At 63.5% G+C, this 12,030-nt stretch overlaps 3 protein-coding genes across 7 annotated transcripts in view; all 3 read left to right on the top strand.

Moving 5' to 3' along the window:
- The window catches only part of DIS3L2 (DIS3 like 3'-5' exoribonuclease 2), a 192,312-nt gene extending 188,845 nt beyond the window's left edge, over positions 1-3,467 (top strand). For all 3 annotated transcript variants that reach the window (XM_080603837.1, XM_080603838.1, XM_080603839.1), the window contains 2 exons: positions 182-283; positions 2,936-3,467. In XM_080603837.1, the coding sequence (XP_080459963.1) occupies positions 182-283; positions 2,936-3,034 (201 nt within the window). In that variant the 3' untranslated portion in view covers positions 3,035-3,467. The remainder of the gene's footprint in view (positions 1-181; positions 284-2,935) is intronic.
- A 127-nt stretch (positions 3,468-3,594) lies between these two features.
- LOC308199556 (intestinal-type alkaline phosphatase-like) lies at positions 3,595-8,178 on the top strand. The gene is made up of 10 exons (XM_080603907.1): positions 3,595-5,509; positions 5,874-5,989; positions 6,058-6,232; positions 6,315-6,487; positions 6,566-6,700; positions 6,785-6,854; positions 6,944-7,078; positions 7,193-7,384; positions 7,494-7,610; positions 7,746-8,178. Exons 1-10 carry the CDS (start codon positions 4,579-4,581, stop codon positions 8,030-8,032), a joined length of 2,331 nt encoding a protein of 776 aa, XP_080460033.1. The 5' UTR covers positions 3,595-4,578; the 3' UTR covers positions 8,033-8,178.
- Positions 8,179-8,499: 321 nt separating this feature from the next.
- LOC308199538 (intestinal-type alkaline phosphatase-like) lies at positions 8,500-11,848 on the top strand. 3 transcript variants are annotated; one of them, XM_080603861.1, is made up of 11 exons: positions 8,500-8,732; positions 9,256-9,372; positions 9,491-9,606; positions 9,729-9,903; positions 9,996-10,168; positions 10,258-10,392; positions 10,483-10,555; positions 10,643-10,777; positions 10,879-11,070; positions 11,179-11,289; positions 11,370-11,848. In XM_080603861.1, the coding sequence occupies exons 1-11, from the start codon at positions 8,663-8,665 to the stop codon at positions 11,630-11,632; spliced, it is 1,560 nt and encodes a 519-aa protein (XP_080459987.1). In that variant the 5' UTR covers positions 8,500-8,662; the 3' UTR covers positions 11,633-11,848. The 3 variants fall into 3 exon arrangements, with proteins under 3 accessions (XP_080459987.1, XP_080459986.1, XP_080459985.1); XM_080603860.1 differs by lacking the exon at positions 8,500-8,732 and having other exon boundaries at positions 8,998-9,372; XM_080603859.1 differs by lacking the exon at positions 8,500-8,732 and having other exon boundaries at positions 8,998-9,372; positions 11,179-11,848.
- Positions 11,849-12,030: the final 182 nt, after the last annotated feature.

Below are 12,030 nucleotides of genomic sequence, written 5' to 3'. Positions count from 1 at the left end.
TTTACGTGCTGAGCTCAGACTCATGGGCTGCTGCATCCCGGCTGTTACGGAGCTGCAGAGGACTTTATGCAGCGTGCTGGGCAAAAGCAGCGTCACCCCCATCGCAGCCGCAGTCGAGGGGGAAGCGGGGCTGAGGGTGCTGGGGGCCACAGGCTGCTCTCAACGTGCTCCCTGCCTGCAGGCACTGCCCTTGCTGGGCTTCCACTTCCAGAAGGTGGGGAGGAAGCCGGAGCTGACGCTCATGTGGGAGCCAGAGAAGCCGGAGCAAGAATCTGTGTCCCAGGTAAGACCCCGCAGCACAGGACAGACTCGTAAGACCATGGGGCAGGCGTGGAAGCTGTGTGCAACTCACGGACCCCATGATCTTCACATGGATGGGTCTGGGAGACATGACTGCCCTGTAGGCAATCAGGTCCTGCTGTCCCTCTGTGTCCCCATCCCAGTGAGCCCAACCTCAGCCTCCATCTCCTCTCCCAGCAGGGCTTGCATCCAGCCCCCTCCACCCCATCGCTGCCCCCACGTTTGACCCCACCACTGCCTTCAGACTCTGCCCTATCTGCTGTGTGTGTTGCCTCCCAGTCCAGTTTCCTCCATGAATTTAATTACCGTGCTGTTTACTTCCTTCTTCCAGATCATCAATTAAGATGTTAAGTAAGATCAGACCTAAGGCAGCTCCTGTCTAGACCCTGCCCCCCTTGCTGGCACAGCCCTGCCGTCGGGTTTCTGCCCGTGTGATAGGGCTGAGACCCAATGAGGAGCAATTTTTATTTTTTTAAGTCAGACTTCCTGAGATGCGGTGTCAAATGGTTTAACAACATCTAGAAATCTCTCTCTTGTGTCCCTGTCATCTATTAACTTGGTGACTCAATCAAAGGGAGCAATCGCATTTGTCTGGCTTGATTAAGTGGTGCCTCTCTGCCAACTTTTGTCTGGCATAGCTGTAAAATCGCAGCTGTGTTGATTGCCTTGATCTTTGCCTGGGCGGGGATGGGAGGACTGAATTCAGCCCTGTCCTGCACTGCGGGCTCTGGGCTGGCTGGAGAGGATTCCCCATGCAGGGCCAGGCTGAGCCCTCCAGCTGACACGATGCGTGTCCTGGAAAATCCTTTCCCTCCCAGGGGAGATGTTGCCAGCTTGGGAGGGTCAGAGTCAGCAGAGCTCCCTGGCTCTCGCAGCATTTCCGCAGGACTGGCCTCCTCTTGAGCTGCACTTTCATTTCTCAGCTTGGCTCAGAGAAGCCCCTGGATGTGTCTGAAGTGGCCTCAGCTCCTCCTTTCCTACAGGAGTGGGTATCACTTACACCCTAGCAGGGACCCACAAGAAAAATGATGCCCCTGCATGAGCAGGGCCCATTTTGGTTAAGCAAACACTTAGCAATAGGGGAAACCCCTCCATGAGTCCTCCACGCCTCCTAAGAAAACACCAGAGCCTCCCTGGGGAGCATGCTCTGAGCTCTCCTGAGCCAGCAGATCCCCGAGTCAATAAACCCGCAGCCCTGTGATGAGCCGGACTGCCCAGGAGCCGCGCTGAAGGGCCGGAGCCATCACTCTGGCACCGTGGCGCTGAGCACCCCCTGCTCCAGCCTGGCCCCAGCCCTGGACACCTGCTTCCCAGTTTGGCTCACCCCAGCCAGGAGTGGGAAGGCTGCTTGCAGGAAGCCAGGCAGGGGTCTGGGCTGGCCGCCCCACTGCAGAGGGGAGACGTGGGCCCCCACCCCACACATCACCTCCTTCTGCCCCAAACTTCAGGAGATCGCCAGGGCTTGAGTACGAAGCAGAGCTAAGACTGTGATGTTTGATGTGAAATCATGCCGTTCCTTGGCAGTTCAGCGAGACGACGAGGCGGGATTGCCAAGGGAGAGCCCTGATAATCCCCACGTGACCCCCCCAGACATGGGGGTCTTCCCCCATGCGCTCCTGCCAGCCGGGGTGGGCAGGGGGCTGCTGCAGCGATGTGCGCAGCCGGCTGCAGAAGGATTTCCCTGGGCTTCGCTCCTCGCCGACCCCTTTGGTGCATTTAAGCCTCGGTGAGGTTCTCCTGCTTGGAATGAGGAATCGGGAGCAGCAGGCGTTGGATGAGCGGGGAGGACAAGGTTACCCCAGGTGGCTCCGTGCCTGCTCCTCCTCCCTAAAAGCCGGGAGCGATGGCCCTGCTGGACCTTGGGGACGTGGCAGGCAGCGAGCGGGGGCTGAGCCCGCACACGCCAGGGCATGGCCCCAAGGTGGTCACACGCGTCCCCTGCCCGCTGTCCCGGCCAGCCCGTTATCCCCGCGCTGGGAGCAGAGCTGATCGATGATTTACGTTTCTAATCTGCACAATTGCATGAAGAGATCGATTGGGGGGGGGGGGGGGGGAGGCGGCGGCAGGCAGCGGCGCATTCCTGAGCAGGAGAAATTGATTTTCTCCAGTCTTGATTCCCTCGCATCCCTCTCAACCAAATATGCCCCCTTCCCGGGTCTCCTCTCGCTGTACAGGCACGGGCGGTCATTCCCTCGTTACGGGATGACGAGAAAACGCTCGGTGTCCTTTGGGGACACCGCAGCCTGCCTTTGGCACTCGGCCAGGCCACTGCATTTGGCGATGCCGTGCGCTCTGCAGCGAGACGCGGGCGGGCGCTGGGGAGATGGGGACCTAAAGGCAAGGGCGCAGCCACCCGTGCTCCTGCCCCGAGCACGCAGAGAACAAATCGGGGCCTGACCAGGCTGGGCTAAGTGAAGGTGTGTTTTTGGGAGGCTCATTTCAGTTGCTTTGGGTTCCCCGGCTGGCTCTGCAGCACAGCTGTGGGGCTCTCGGAGCTGCTGCATGCGGCCCCATGCTCTGTGCAGGTGCCCCAGCACAGGCGCAAAAGCCGGCGCGACTCAAACCAAACCCTGGTCTGATGCCAACCCGCTGAGAAACCCTCTCCTCTCTCTCTCTCTCTCTGCCCTTGCTGAAGGTGATCACCATTTTCACGCTGGTGGAGGTCGTGCTGAAGTCAGAGGGCGTCCCCCTCAAGTACAGTGCCCTGCTCAAGAGACCCAGCTCGGAGAAGTGAGCGTGCCCGGCCTCGCTGCTCCTGCTCCAACCTTCACCCCCAACACCGCACCGGCACCCGCGGGGGACAGAGGGAACCCACGAGCAGTCTGGGGATTTGGTTTTTAAAACCGTTGTCATTTTATTTCTGGTTTGGATTTTAACCCAGCCTGACGGGCTGGGAGCAGGGTCCAGGGCTTTCCCCAGACAGAGTATTTCTACTCAAAAGATATTTTTAGCTTTGTGCTTTTTTTTTTTTTTTTTTTAAAGGCAGTGGGTGCCCAGCCTTTACCACTGCGGGTGCCTGGGGTGAGAGACCAGTGTCCCCAGGAGTGGAAGGGCTGCTTTAGACTGGGTGCTCGTCCCTGGGTGGGCTGATGGGGAGGGAGCCGAGGGGCTGCGCAGGAGGGTTCCTGGCTGGGCTGCGTATCGTGAAATAAAGCCAGGTCAGCAGCCATGCTGGGTCTGTGCGCAGGTTTTATTTTGCCTCATTTTCCAGCCAGCAATCCTGCCATAACTCATCTCCTGGGGATTCCTGTGCCCCTGTCGCATCCCAGAGCCTTGCAAAATCCAAGCCCTGGTATTTGCTCAGCTGGAGGTGGGGATCAGGGAGACGGTGCGTGCTCCCGGCCCGCGCTGCGGCGGCTAATCCCTCAGTCTGAGCCCCCACCGGCAGTCACTGGGCGTGACTGCTCCAGCCTCCTGCACCCTGGCCTCCAGCCTAATCCCACACGGGACTCTTCGGCTCGAGCCAGGGCTGTCCTGGGCTCTGCGCCTGCCCAAGGCCACGCTTCGCCTGCTGCCAGCACGGCGCCTTGTGGCACTCGCAGGTGGATTGTCCTGGGACACCGAGGAACATGCGCCGTGTCCCAGCTTCTCCCTACCGAGTGCGAGAGAAGCACCCAGCCCTCACAGCCCAGCACCCGTGTCTCTTGGTCCCTGTGTCCCCAGCCCGCCTGGTCCCACACCAGCCCCCAGAGCTGATGCTCCCTGTGGCCGTGGGTTGGCACCGGGCTGCAGGATGGGCTTGTGGGTGAAAGCAGCTGCATCCTTCCTAACACACACACGCAGCCCTTCAGCTGCCCGCATCCCTGGTTGGGGACATCCCGGGCACTTGAGGCAGCCCTGGGAGTTACGGCTTCGTCTGGTGAGGATGGCTTTGTGGGGTGCCTCATCCATCTGCCACACTGTCCCCGTGGTGCTCGCTGCTCTGTCAGCCTCCGCTTCATCAGCCCGTGGGCCAGGCAGCTGTGAGCAGCGACCGATAGAGGGATCGATTTCTGGGAGAGGGAGTGGCTCCATCGTGCCAGGCAGGGAAGGAGCACGGGCACCGCACTTGGCTCCGCATCATCAGTGGTGACAGATGTGGCCCTGACACGGACACAACTGCCTCTTGCCGCAGCAGGGACCTGGCTGAGCCCAGGTTACCCGGGTCAGGATGGATGATTGGGCCCGGGGGTGGATCAGGGCTGGGTACAGCATGTGCCTGGAGAGCTGGCGAGCTGTCACGGTGCCTTGTGGTACCAGGGGCTGGGCTACTGGGATCCCGAGTGCGTCTTGTGTGCCATGACCCTGGCATCCTTGTGTCACCTCTCCCAAAATGCTGACAAGGGTCGGGGTCACATCAGTCTGTTCCTCTGTGGGTTTTCTGCTCTCCTGCCACACCGAGCTGTGCCCCTGCTCTGCAGCAGGCGCCATGGGATGGTGTCCCCCGGGAGAGGGGACCTGAGGACGCTGACACCAACAGCAAGGTGTCCTCCCCTACCCTTCAGCCCGGCGTCCCCTCCTCGGGTTGTCTCTCTGGGAAACGAGACCAATCCAGCCCAGCCCAGTGTGTCTGCAAAAACAGCCCTTTGCCCTGCGCCCTCCCTGCCTGTCCCCAGGGTCCCGTCCTCGCTACAAGGAGCTGGAGAGCCCCAGGTACTCGCACAGCCTCGGGGACCCCGCCTGCCCCAGGGCCACCCAGCTCCCTGGGGGCACGTTGGAGGTGCTGCCTTGCCAGGAGGGGGACGGGTGCCCCCAGGGAAGGCTGGGGACACTGGGAGGGCAGGGCTGGGAGATGTCCCTGAATGTTATCAGCCCATCGTCTCACCCGCAGCAGGGGCTCAGCCCTCCGGCAGGACAGGGCAGGGCCATAAAGGGCTGTCCCCCCCCTGCCCTGGACACAGGTGGCCTTCAGGGAGGGACCCCGGGGTGGGCAGCATGGGACGGCTGCTGTCCCCTGGGACCTGCCTCCTCCTCCTCCTCCTCGTCCCGCTCGCCGCCGCGGCCTCAGGTGAGAGCTTGAAGGGGGCTGTGAGGGATGGGGATGGAAAGGGGGGGGGGGGGGGGGGGTCGTCTCTGGGGCCCCGCACGCCCCTGGCTCTGCTCTTGCCTCTAGACGCCGAGAAGACCCCGGGCTACTGGAATGAAGGGGCCAGGAGGAGGCTGGACGCGGCCCTGGCTTTGCAGCCAGCTGCCCGGCGAGCCAAAAACATCATCCTCTTCATGGGTGACGGTGAGTGCCCGGGGCTGGGGAGCCACGGGACGTGCGCCCTCCCTTGAGTGCAGCAGTTTCCCATCTGTCACCTCCTTCCCCTCGGCTGTCCCAGGGCCTGGCTGCCCAGGGCCACCACGGCCTCTCCCGGAGGCCAGCAGCTCAGAGCCGTGGGGATGGTGACACCAGGACACCGGGTGCTGTCCCCCCCGTGGGGCCGGGCTCAGCAGCACACAGAGGACAAAGCTGTCCTCAAGCTGCTGGCGAGAGGACAGGGCCGGCAGGTCACCTCCTCCCAAAATGGGTGGCCATGGCAAGCCCTGGGCATTTTCTGGGGAGGACGGGACTGTCCCCAGCCCCAGCCCTTTGTCACCCACACCCACAGGCATGGGGCTGCCCACGGTGTCGGCAGCTCGGATCTACAAGGGGCAGCTGGCCGGCGGCTCGGGCGAGGAGAACGTCTTGGCCATGGAAACCTTTCCCCATGTGGCCCTGGCTAAGGTGAGAGGGACAGCACCGGGGGGGCAGCCGCGCTGCCCCGGGCCCCGCTCACCTCCGCTCTCCTGCAGACCTACACCATCGACCGGCAGGTGCCCGACAGCGCCGGCACGGGCACTGCCTACCTCTGCGGGGTGAAGACCAATGCTAAGACGCTGGGGCTGAGCGGGGCGGCCACCTACGGCAAATGCCGCACGGCCTTCGGCAATGAGGTGGACTCCGTCCTGCACCGGGCCAGGCTGGCAGGTACGGGGGGACAGGGCAACTCCATCGCAGAGCCCAGCACGGCACGGACAGGCTCCCCGTTAAACCTTGTCCTGCATTGCAGGTAAGTCCGTAGGCATCGTGACGACCACGCGGGTGCAGCACGCGTCCCCCGGGGCAGCCTATGCGCACTCGGTCAGCCGGAGCTGGTACGCCGACGCCGACATGCCCAAGGAGGCATTGCGGGACGGCTGCAAGGACATCGCCTACCAGCTGGTGCACAACACGGACATCAACGTGAGAGGCAGCGGGAGGGGGGCTGCGCCCCTCGGCGCTCTGCCCCCTGTGCCATTGGCAGCTCCCCGCTCTCCGCAGGTGATCCTGGGCGGCGGGCGGGCGTATATGACGCCCAGACGGACCCCGGACCCCGAATACCCAGAGGACCCGGCTCAGAACGGCACCAGGAGGGACGGGCGCGACTTGGTGGCCGAGTGGCTCAGCAACAAGCAGGTACCGCAGAGGGGACACGGCGCCATCGCCATCGGCCGGGCACAGAGCACGTGCCATCGCCATAGGCTCTCTTCTCGCTGGCAGGGCGCCCGCTACGTCTGGGACAAGAAGGGCCTGGATGCAGTCGATGAGGAATCCGTGAGCCACCTCATGGGTGAGAGCATCGCTGCCTTCGCCACTGGCAATGTCACCCTGGTGTGGGCACGAAGCAGCCCCTCACCCTGCTCTTCCCCCCCACCCCAGGCCTCTTTGAGCCCAAGGACATGAAGTTCGAGCTGAACCGCAACGCTTCCACAGACCCGTCCATCGTGGAGATGACGGACAAAGCCATTCGGATCCTGCGCAGGAACCCCAACGGCTTCTTCCTCTTCGTGGAAGATGAGTCCGGGCACCCTGGGTGGGGGGCAGGAGGGGGTCCCGGCAGCGGGTGGGCGCTCCAGGGGACTGAGACAGGGGGGTGGTGAGGCGGTGACGGCCCCGTTCCCCGTGCAGGTGGCAGGATCGACCACGGCCACCACAGCGGCCGGGCCAAGCAGGCGCTGATGGAGGCCGTCATGCTGGACCGGGCGGTGGTGCGGGCGGGGGAGCTGACGGCTCCCTCCGACACCCTGACCGTGGTGACGGCCGATCACTCCCACGTCTTCAGCTTCGGGGGCAACACCCTGCGCGGCTCCTCCATCTTCGGTGGGACCCGGGGAGGAAGGCTGGGCATCCCTGCTCCCACCCCCTGCCATGCCCCCACCTGTGGCTGTGCCAGGGAGTGACAATGCCCTTCTCTTGCTCCCTGTGCCAGGGCTGGCCCCCAAGAAGGCCAAGGACAAGCGAGCCTACACCAGCATCCTCTACGGCAATGGGCCAGGATACAGCGTCCGTGACGGGGGCCGCCCAGCCGCCAGCCTCCCTGCTGTGGGTAGGAGCCTGGTGGGGGATAAAGGACGGGGTGGGGGACAACGTCCTATGGGCACCGGTACCACCATGTGGCTCGGGTGTCCCTGGGGTGATGGCAGCTTCCTCCAGCCCCAATTCTCCTGCTCCTCCCCGACAGAGGACAAGGACTACAGGCAGCAGGCGGCCGTGCCCCTCGACTTGGAGACCCACAGCGGGGAGGACGTGGTGGTGCTCGCCCAGGGCCCCATGGCCCACCTCTTCCACGGGGTGCAGGAGCAGCACTACATCGCCCACGCCATGGCCTACGCTGCCTGTCTTGAGCCCTACGCAGGCGAGCCCCGGTGCAGGGCACCCCGCAGGGCCTCCCGCGGCACCCAGGGCTCCCCCCAGCCCCTGCTCGCCCTCCTGGCCCTCTGCGTGGCTGCCCGCATGGTGGGGGGCTGAGAGACCACCCCCACTAAGCCCTGCTTCAACCCAGGCTGCCCGGTCCCTGCTGTGGCTGGGCTCGAGGGATGCAATAAAACACAGGATATTTGTCTTCATCTGCCTTGTGAGGGTTTGCAGCTGTGGCTGCCTCCTAAGGAGCTGCCCCGTGCCTCAGTTTCCCCAGGTTGTGGCCCCTTATTCCCCCTGGGACTGGCACTGGGGTGGAGGGGAGGGCGAGGGGCTGCCATGTCCCCCTAGGGATGAAGCAGGGAGTTTGCACAGCTTCGAGCTGCTGAGGCACAGCCTGGCACAAGGGCTGGTCCTGTCCCAGCAAGGGCTGCGTGGGGCATTTCAGTCCCCATCCGTGCATTTATTGCTGGGAAGTGCTGGCCAGGAACGGAGCTGCCAGGAGCACCGCGAGTCCCTCTGGCTGCGCTCCGTGTCCCCCCGCCCCAGCAATAAGGTGGGGTGACAATGAGATGACAGTGGCCCATCCCCACGGCCTTTGTGCCAACCGTCTGGCAGGACGCCATGCTATCTGAGAAATGCTGAACCCCACGAAGATTCATCCTGGTTCAAAGTCCCCCCTTGAGGTCTACAAGAAAGGCAGGCTCTGCTGGCAGGGGTTGCAGGTGCCCGGATCCCACCATGCGGCTCCTGGCACCCCTCGCCCTCTGCCTGGGCCTCTGGACAGGTCTTGACGCTGCTGTCATCCCAGGTAGGGACGGGGACGGGAACAGGGACAGGGACAGGGACAGGGACAGGGACAGGCAGCTGGCTGGCTGCAGCAGGCGTCCCGGGATGTGTGGTGCCAGCCTGGCTGCCCCAGGGCAGGCCAAAGTGCAGGGCTTGTGGAGGGGAGCTGGGAGGGTTAGCAGGGGTTGTCTCTCCTTTTTGGGGGAACTCGAGCTAGTTTTCCCCTGTGGGGCTAGGGTCCTGCTGGTCTTTGGGCCAAGGAGGGACTGTGCGAGGTGCCTGTAGCCCCTTTACTCCTGTGCATTTGTCCCCATTGGCAGCCAGTTCTTCCCATTGCATCCCTTTTTGTTGCCACCCCGCTGCCTTCCTGGGTGGGTGCAGTCTGCATGGGCTCCCCCCACCTTTACCAGCACCCTGACCCATGGGTTTCATGCACCTTCTCCTCTGTGGGGAGTCTTCCCATGGGCGGGAGCCCAACAGAGACCCCAGCATGGGGATGCCCAGGACCGGGTGCCCTGGCACTGACGGGTGCTGCCCCCTCCCAGCTGAGGAGGAGGACCCGTCCTTCTGGAACAAGCAGGCAGCCGAGGCCATCGAGGCCAGCTTCAAGATCCAGCCCAGGACAAACGAAGCCAAAAACCTCATCATCTTCCTCGGGGATGGTGAGTCCCGCTGGCACCGCTGGCGGGCAGGCTGCCACCACAGCCGGCGCACCACGGACTGGGGAGCGGGGGGGGCGCCTGGTCTGGAGGCTGACCAGAACCCTCGCTGCTCACCCAGGTTTCGGGATCCCCAGCATCACAGCCACCCGGATCCTAAACGGGCAATTGCAGGGGAAGCTGGGTCCTGAGACCCCCCTTGCCCTGGATTCTTTCCCCTACACGGCTCTTTCCAAGGTAAGTCCCCTGGGTGCGGAGCATGGGGCCACGGTGACGTCCACGGGGCTGCTGGCGCAGCAGCACCCAGGGGTGCAGGAGCACAGCATGGGGTGCCAGCGAGCTCTGCATGTCCTTTGCAGACGTACAGCGTGGACCGGCAGGTCCCCGACAGTGCAGCCACGGCCACAGCCTACCTGTGCGGAGTGAAGAGCAACTACAAGACGTTGGGGTTGAGCGCTGCTGCCCGCTACTCCCAGTGCAACACCACGAAGGGCAACGAAGTGATCTCGGTGCTGGAGCGAGCCCGCAATGCTGGTACCGTGGGGCACGGGGTGGTGGGGAGAAGGGACGTCACACCGAGGGCTTCCCAATGGTGTGGGGCTCCATGGTGGGGTCTGGTGGGACAGGGAAGTCGGTGGGCATCGTGACGACCACGCGGGTGCAGCACGCGTCGCCCTCGGGGACCTACGCGCACGTGGTGGACCGCAACTGGTACGCGGATGCCAGCATGCCCCAGGAGGCCATCAGTCAGGGCTGCAAGGACATCGCCTGGCAGCTGGTGCACAATGTGGACATCAATGTGAGTGCCCACCCGTAGGGGGAAGCAGGCGAAGACACACACCCCCTGGACATCGCTATGAACACTGTGCCTATCTCGTCCCTCCCCAGGTGATTCTGGGGGGCGGTCGGAAATACATGACCCCCGCGGGGACACCAGACCCTGAGTATCCCAATGATGAAACTGAAAGAGGGATGCGCAATGATACACTGAACCTCATCGACATGTGGCTGCAAACACATCAGGTGGGTGACGTGGAGGGGGACAGTCCTCCGCCCACCGCTGCCCCAGGCATGGGGCCAGGCATCACTGATCCCTCTGGGATTCACCTGCAGGGCGCCCGCTATGTCTGGAACAGGACGGAGCTGCTGAATGCCTCTGCGGACCCCAACGTGAATTATTTGATGGGTAACAAATGTTCCCTGCGCTAGGACATGGCAGCCACTGGGACACTTTAAGGTGCCGAGGCTGTTCCAACCATGTCCCCTCTGCCAGGTCTCTTCGAGCCCATGGACATGAAGTACGAGCCGGTGCGCAACAAAACCCTGGACCCATCACTCACGGAGATGACAGAGGCGGCAATCACCATCCTGAGCAGGAACCCCAAGGGCTTCTACCTCTTCGTGGAAGGTAAGTTGGGGCTGGGGTCCCCAGGTGGGTGGCAGGGCCCACCTTGCGGGGTGCTGTGGGGCTGTAGTGGTTCCTGATCCCCCACGGGCACCCATCTGCAGGTGGCAGGATCGACCACGGGCACCACGAAGGCATGGCCAAGAGGGCGCTGATGGAAGCGGTGGAGTTTGACAACGCCATCAGACGGGCGGGCGACCTGACGGACGAGGCAGACACCCTCACTGTGGTCACCGCTGACCACTCGCACGTCTTCTCCTTCGGTGGCTACACCCTGCGTGGCACCTCCATCTTCGGTAGGGCACCGAGAGCAGGGACAGCCCCGTGCCGGGTGCTGTCTCCTCCAGGGTGGTGATGTGGGGGTTTCAGGGCTGAAAACCTGCTCCCCATTTTCCTCTCCCCAGGTCTGGCCCCCCTAAAAGCCACTGACTCAAAGAGCTACACATCCATCCTCTATGGGAACGGGCCGGGCTATTTGGGCGGCAACCGGACTGAGCTGAATGAGAACATCACTGGTGAGTGCTCGGGGCCGTGGTGGGGTGGTGGGGTGGGGATGGGGCCCACCGCCCCGCTCACCCCCTTCTCCATCCCCCAGAGAGTTACGACTACATGCAGCAGTCCGCTGTGCCCCTCGCCTCGGAGTCCCACGGGGGTGAGGACGTGGCCATCCTGGCCAAGGGCCCCATGGCCTACCTCTTCCGCGGGGTGCAGGAGCAGACCTACATTGCCCACGTCATGGCCTATGCCGCCTGCCTCGAGCCCTACACCGACTGCCGCCAGCGCAATGCCGCACCCCCAGCCCGCGCCACCCCCCTGGCCCTGCTCCTTCCCGCCCTGTTCCTGCCCCTCTTCTACTGACCCCATGGCCCTGTGATGCCCGCGGGCTCTGCCGGATCCACAGCCTCCCATCCCTGTGCCCCAGTGGACGGCAGTGGCTCTTTGGAGCATGCCCCGTTGGGATGCGGTGGCCGCAGGGCACCAAATCCCCGTGCTTGATGTTGAATAAAGGCAGGAGCTGGTAACAGACATGGCAGCAAATCGTGCAGGTGTCTGCGCCATGCGGGTGCGGCGAGGATGGGGAGGATGCTCCTGCCCCCTGCGTCTCCCCACCATGGTTGGAGTTGGACTCAATGATCCTTGTGGGTCCCTTCCAACTCAGGATATTCTATAATTATATGATCCCATGGTGCCGTGGTCAGCGCCCGCTGCCACCTCTCCCCACACCATCCCCATCCATGGCCCCGTGCACTCCTGGC

Source organism: Anser brachyrhynchus (assembly GCF_964034855.1).
Source record: "Anser brachyrhynchus genome assembly, chromosome: 9".
NCBI lineage: Eukaryota > Metazoa > Chordata > Aves > Anseriformes > Anatidae > Anser > Anser brachyrhynchus.
This window is presented reverse-complemented; position numbering and strand designations above follow the sequence as displayed.

Coding starts and splice junctions, on each gene's coding strand:
- LOC308199556 (XM_080603907.1), top strand. CDS start 4,579: ATGACCCTGGCATCCTTGTGTCACCTCTCCCAAAATGCTGACAAGGGT. Junction 5,510..5,873: donor CATCCTCTTCATGGGTGACG/GTGAGTGCCCGG, acceptor CCACACCCACAG/GCATGGGGCTGCCCACGGTG. Junction 5,990..6,057: donor CCCATGTGGCCCTGGCTAAG/GTGAGAGGGACA, acceptor GCTCTCCTGCAG/ACCTACACCATCGACCGGCA.
- LOC308199538 (XM_080603859.1), top strand. CDS start 9,132: ATGGGTTTCATGCACCTTCTCCTCTGTGGGGAGTCTTCCCATGGGCGG. Junction 9,607..9,728: donor CCTACACGGCTCTTTCCAAG/GTAAGTCCCCTG, acceptor TGTCCTTTGCAG/ACGTACAGCGTGGACCGGCA. Junction 10,169..10,257: donor TGCACAATGTGGACATCAAT/GTGAGTGCCCAC, acceptor GTCCCTCCCCAG/GTGATTCTGGGGGGCGGTCG.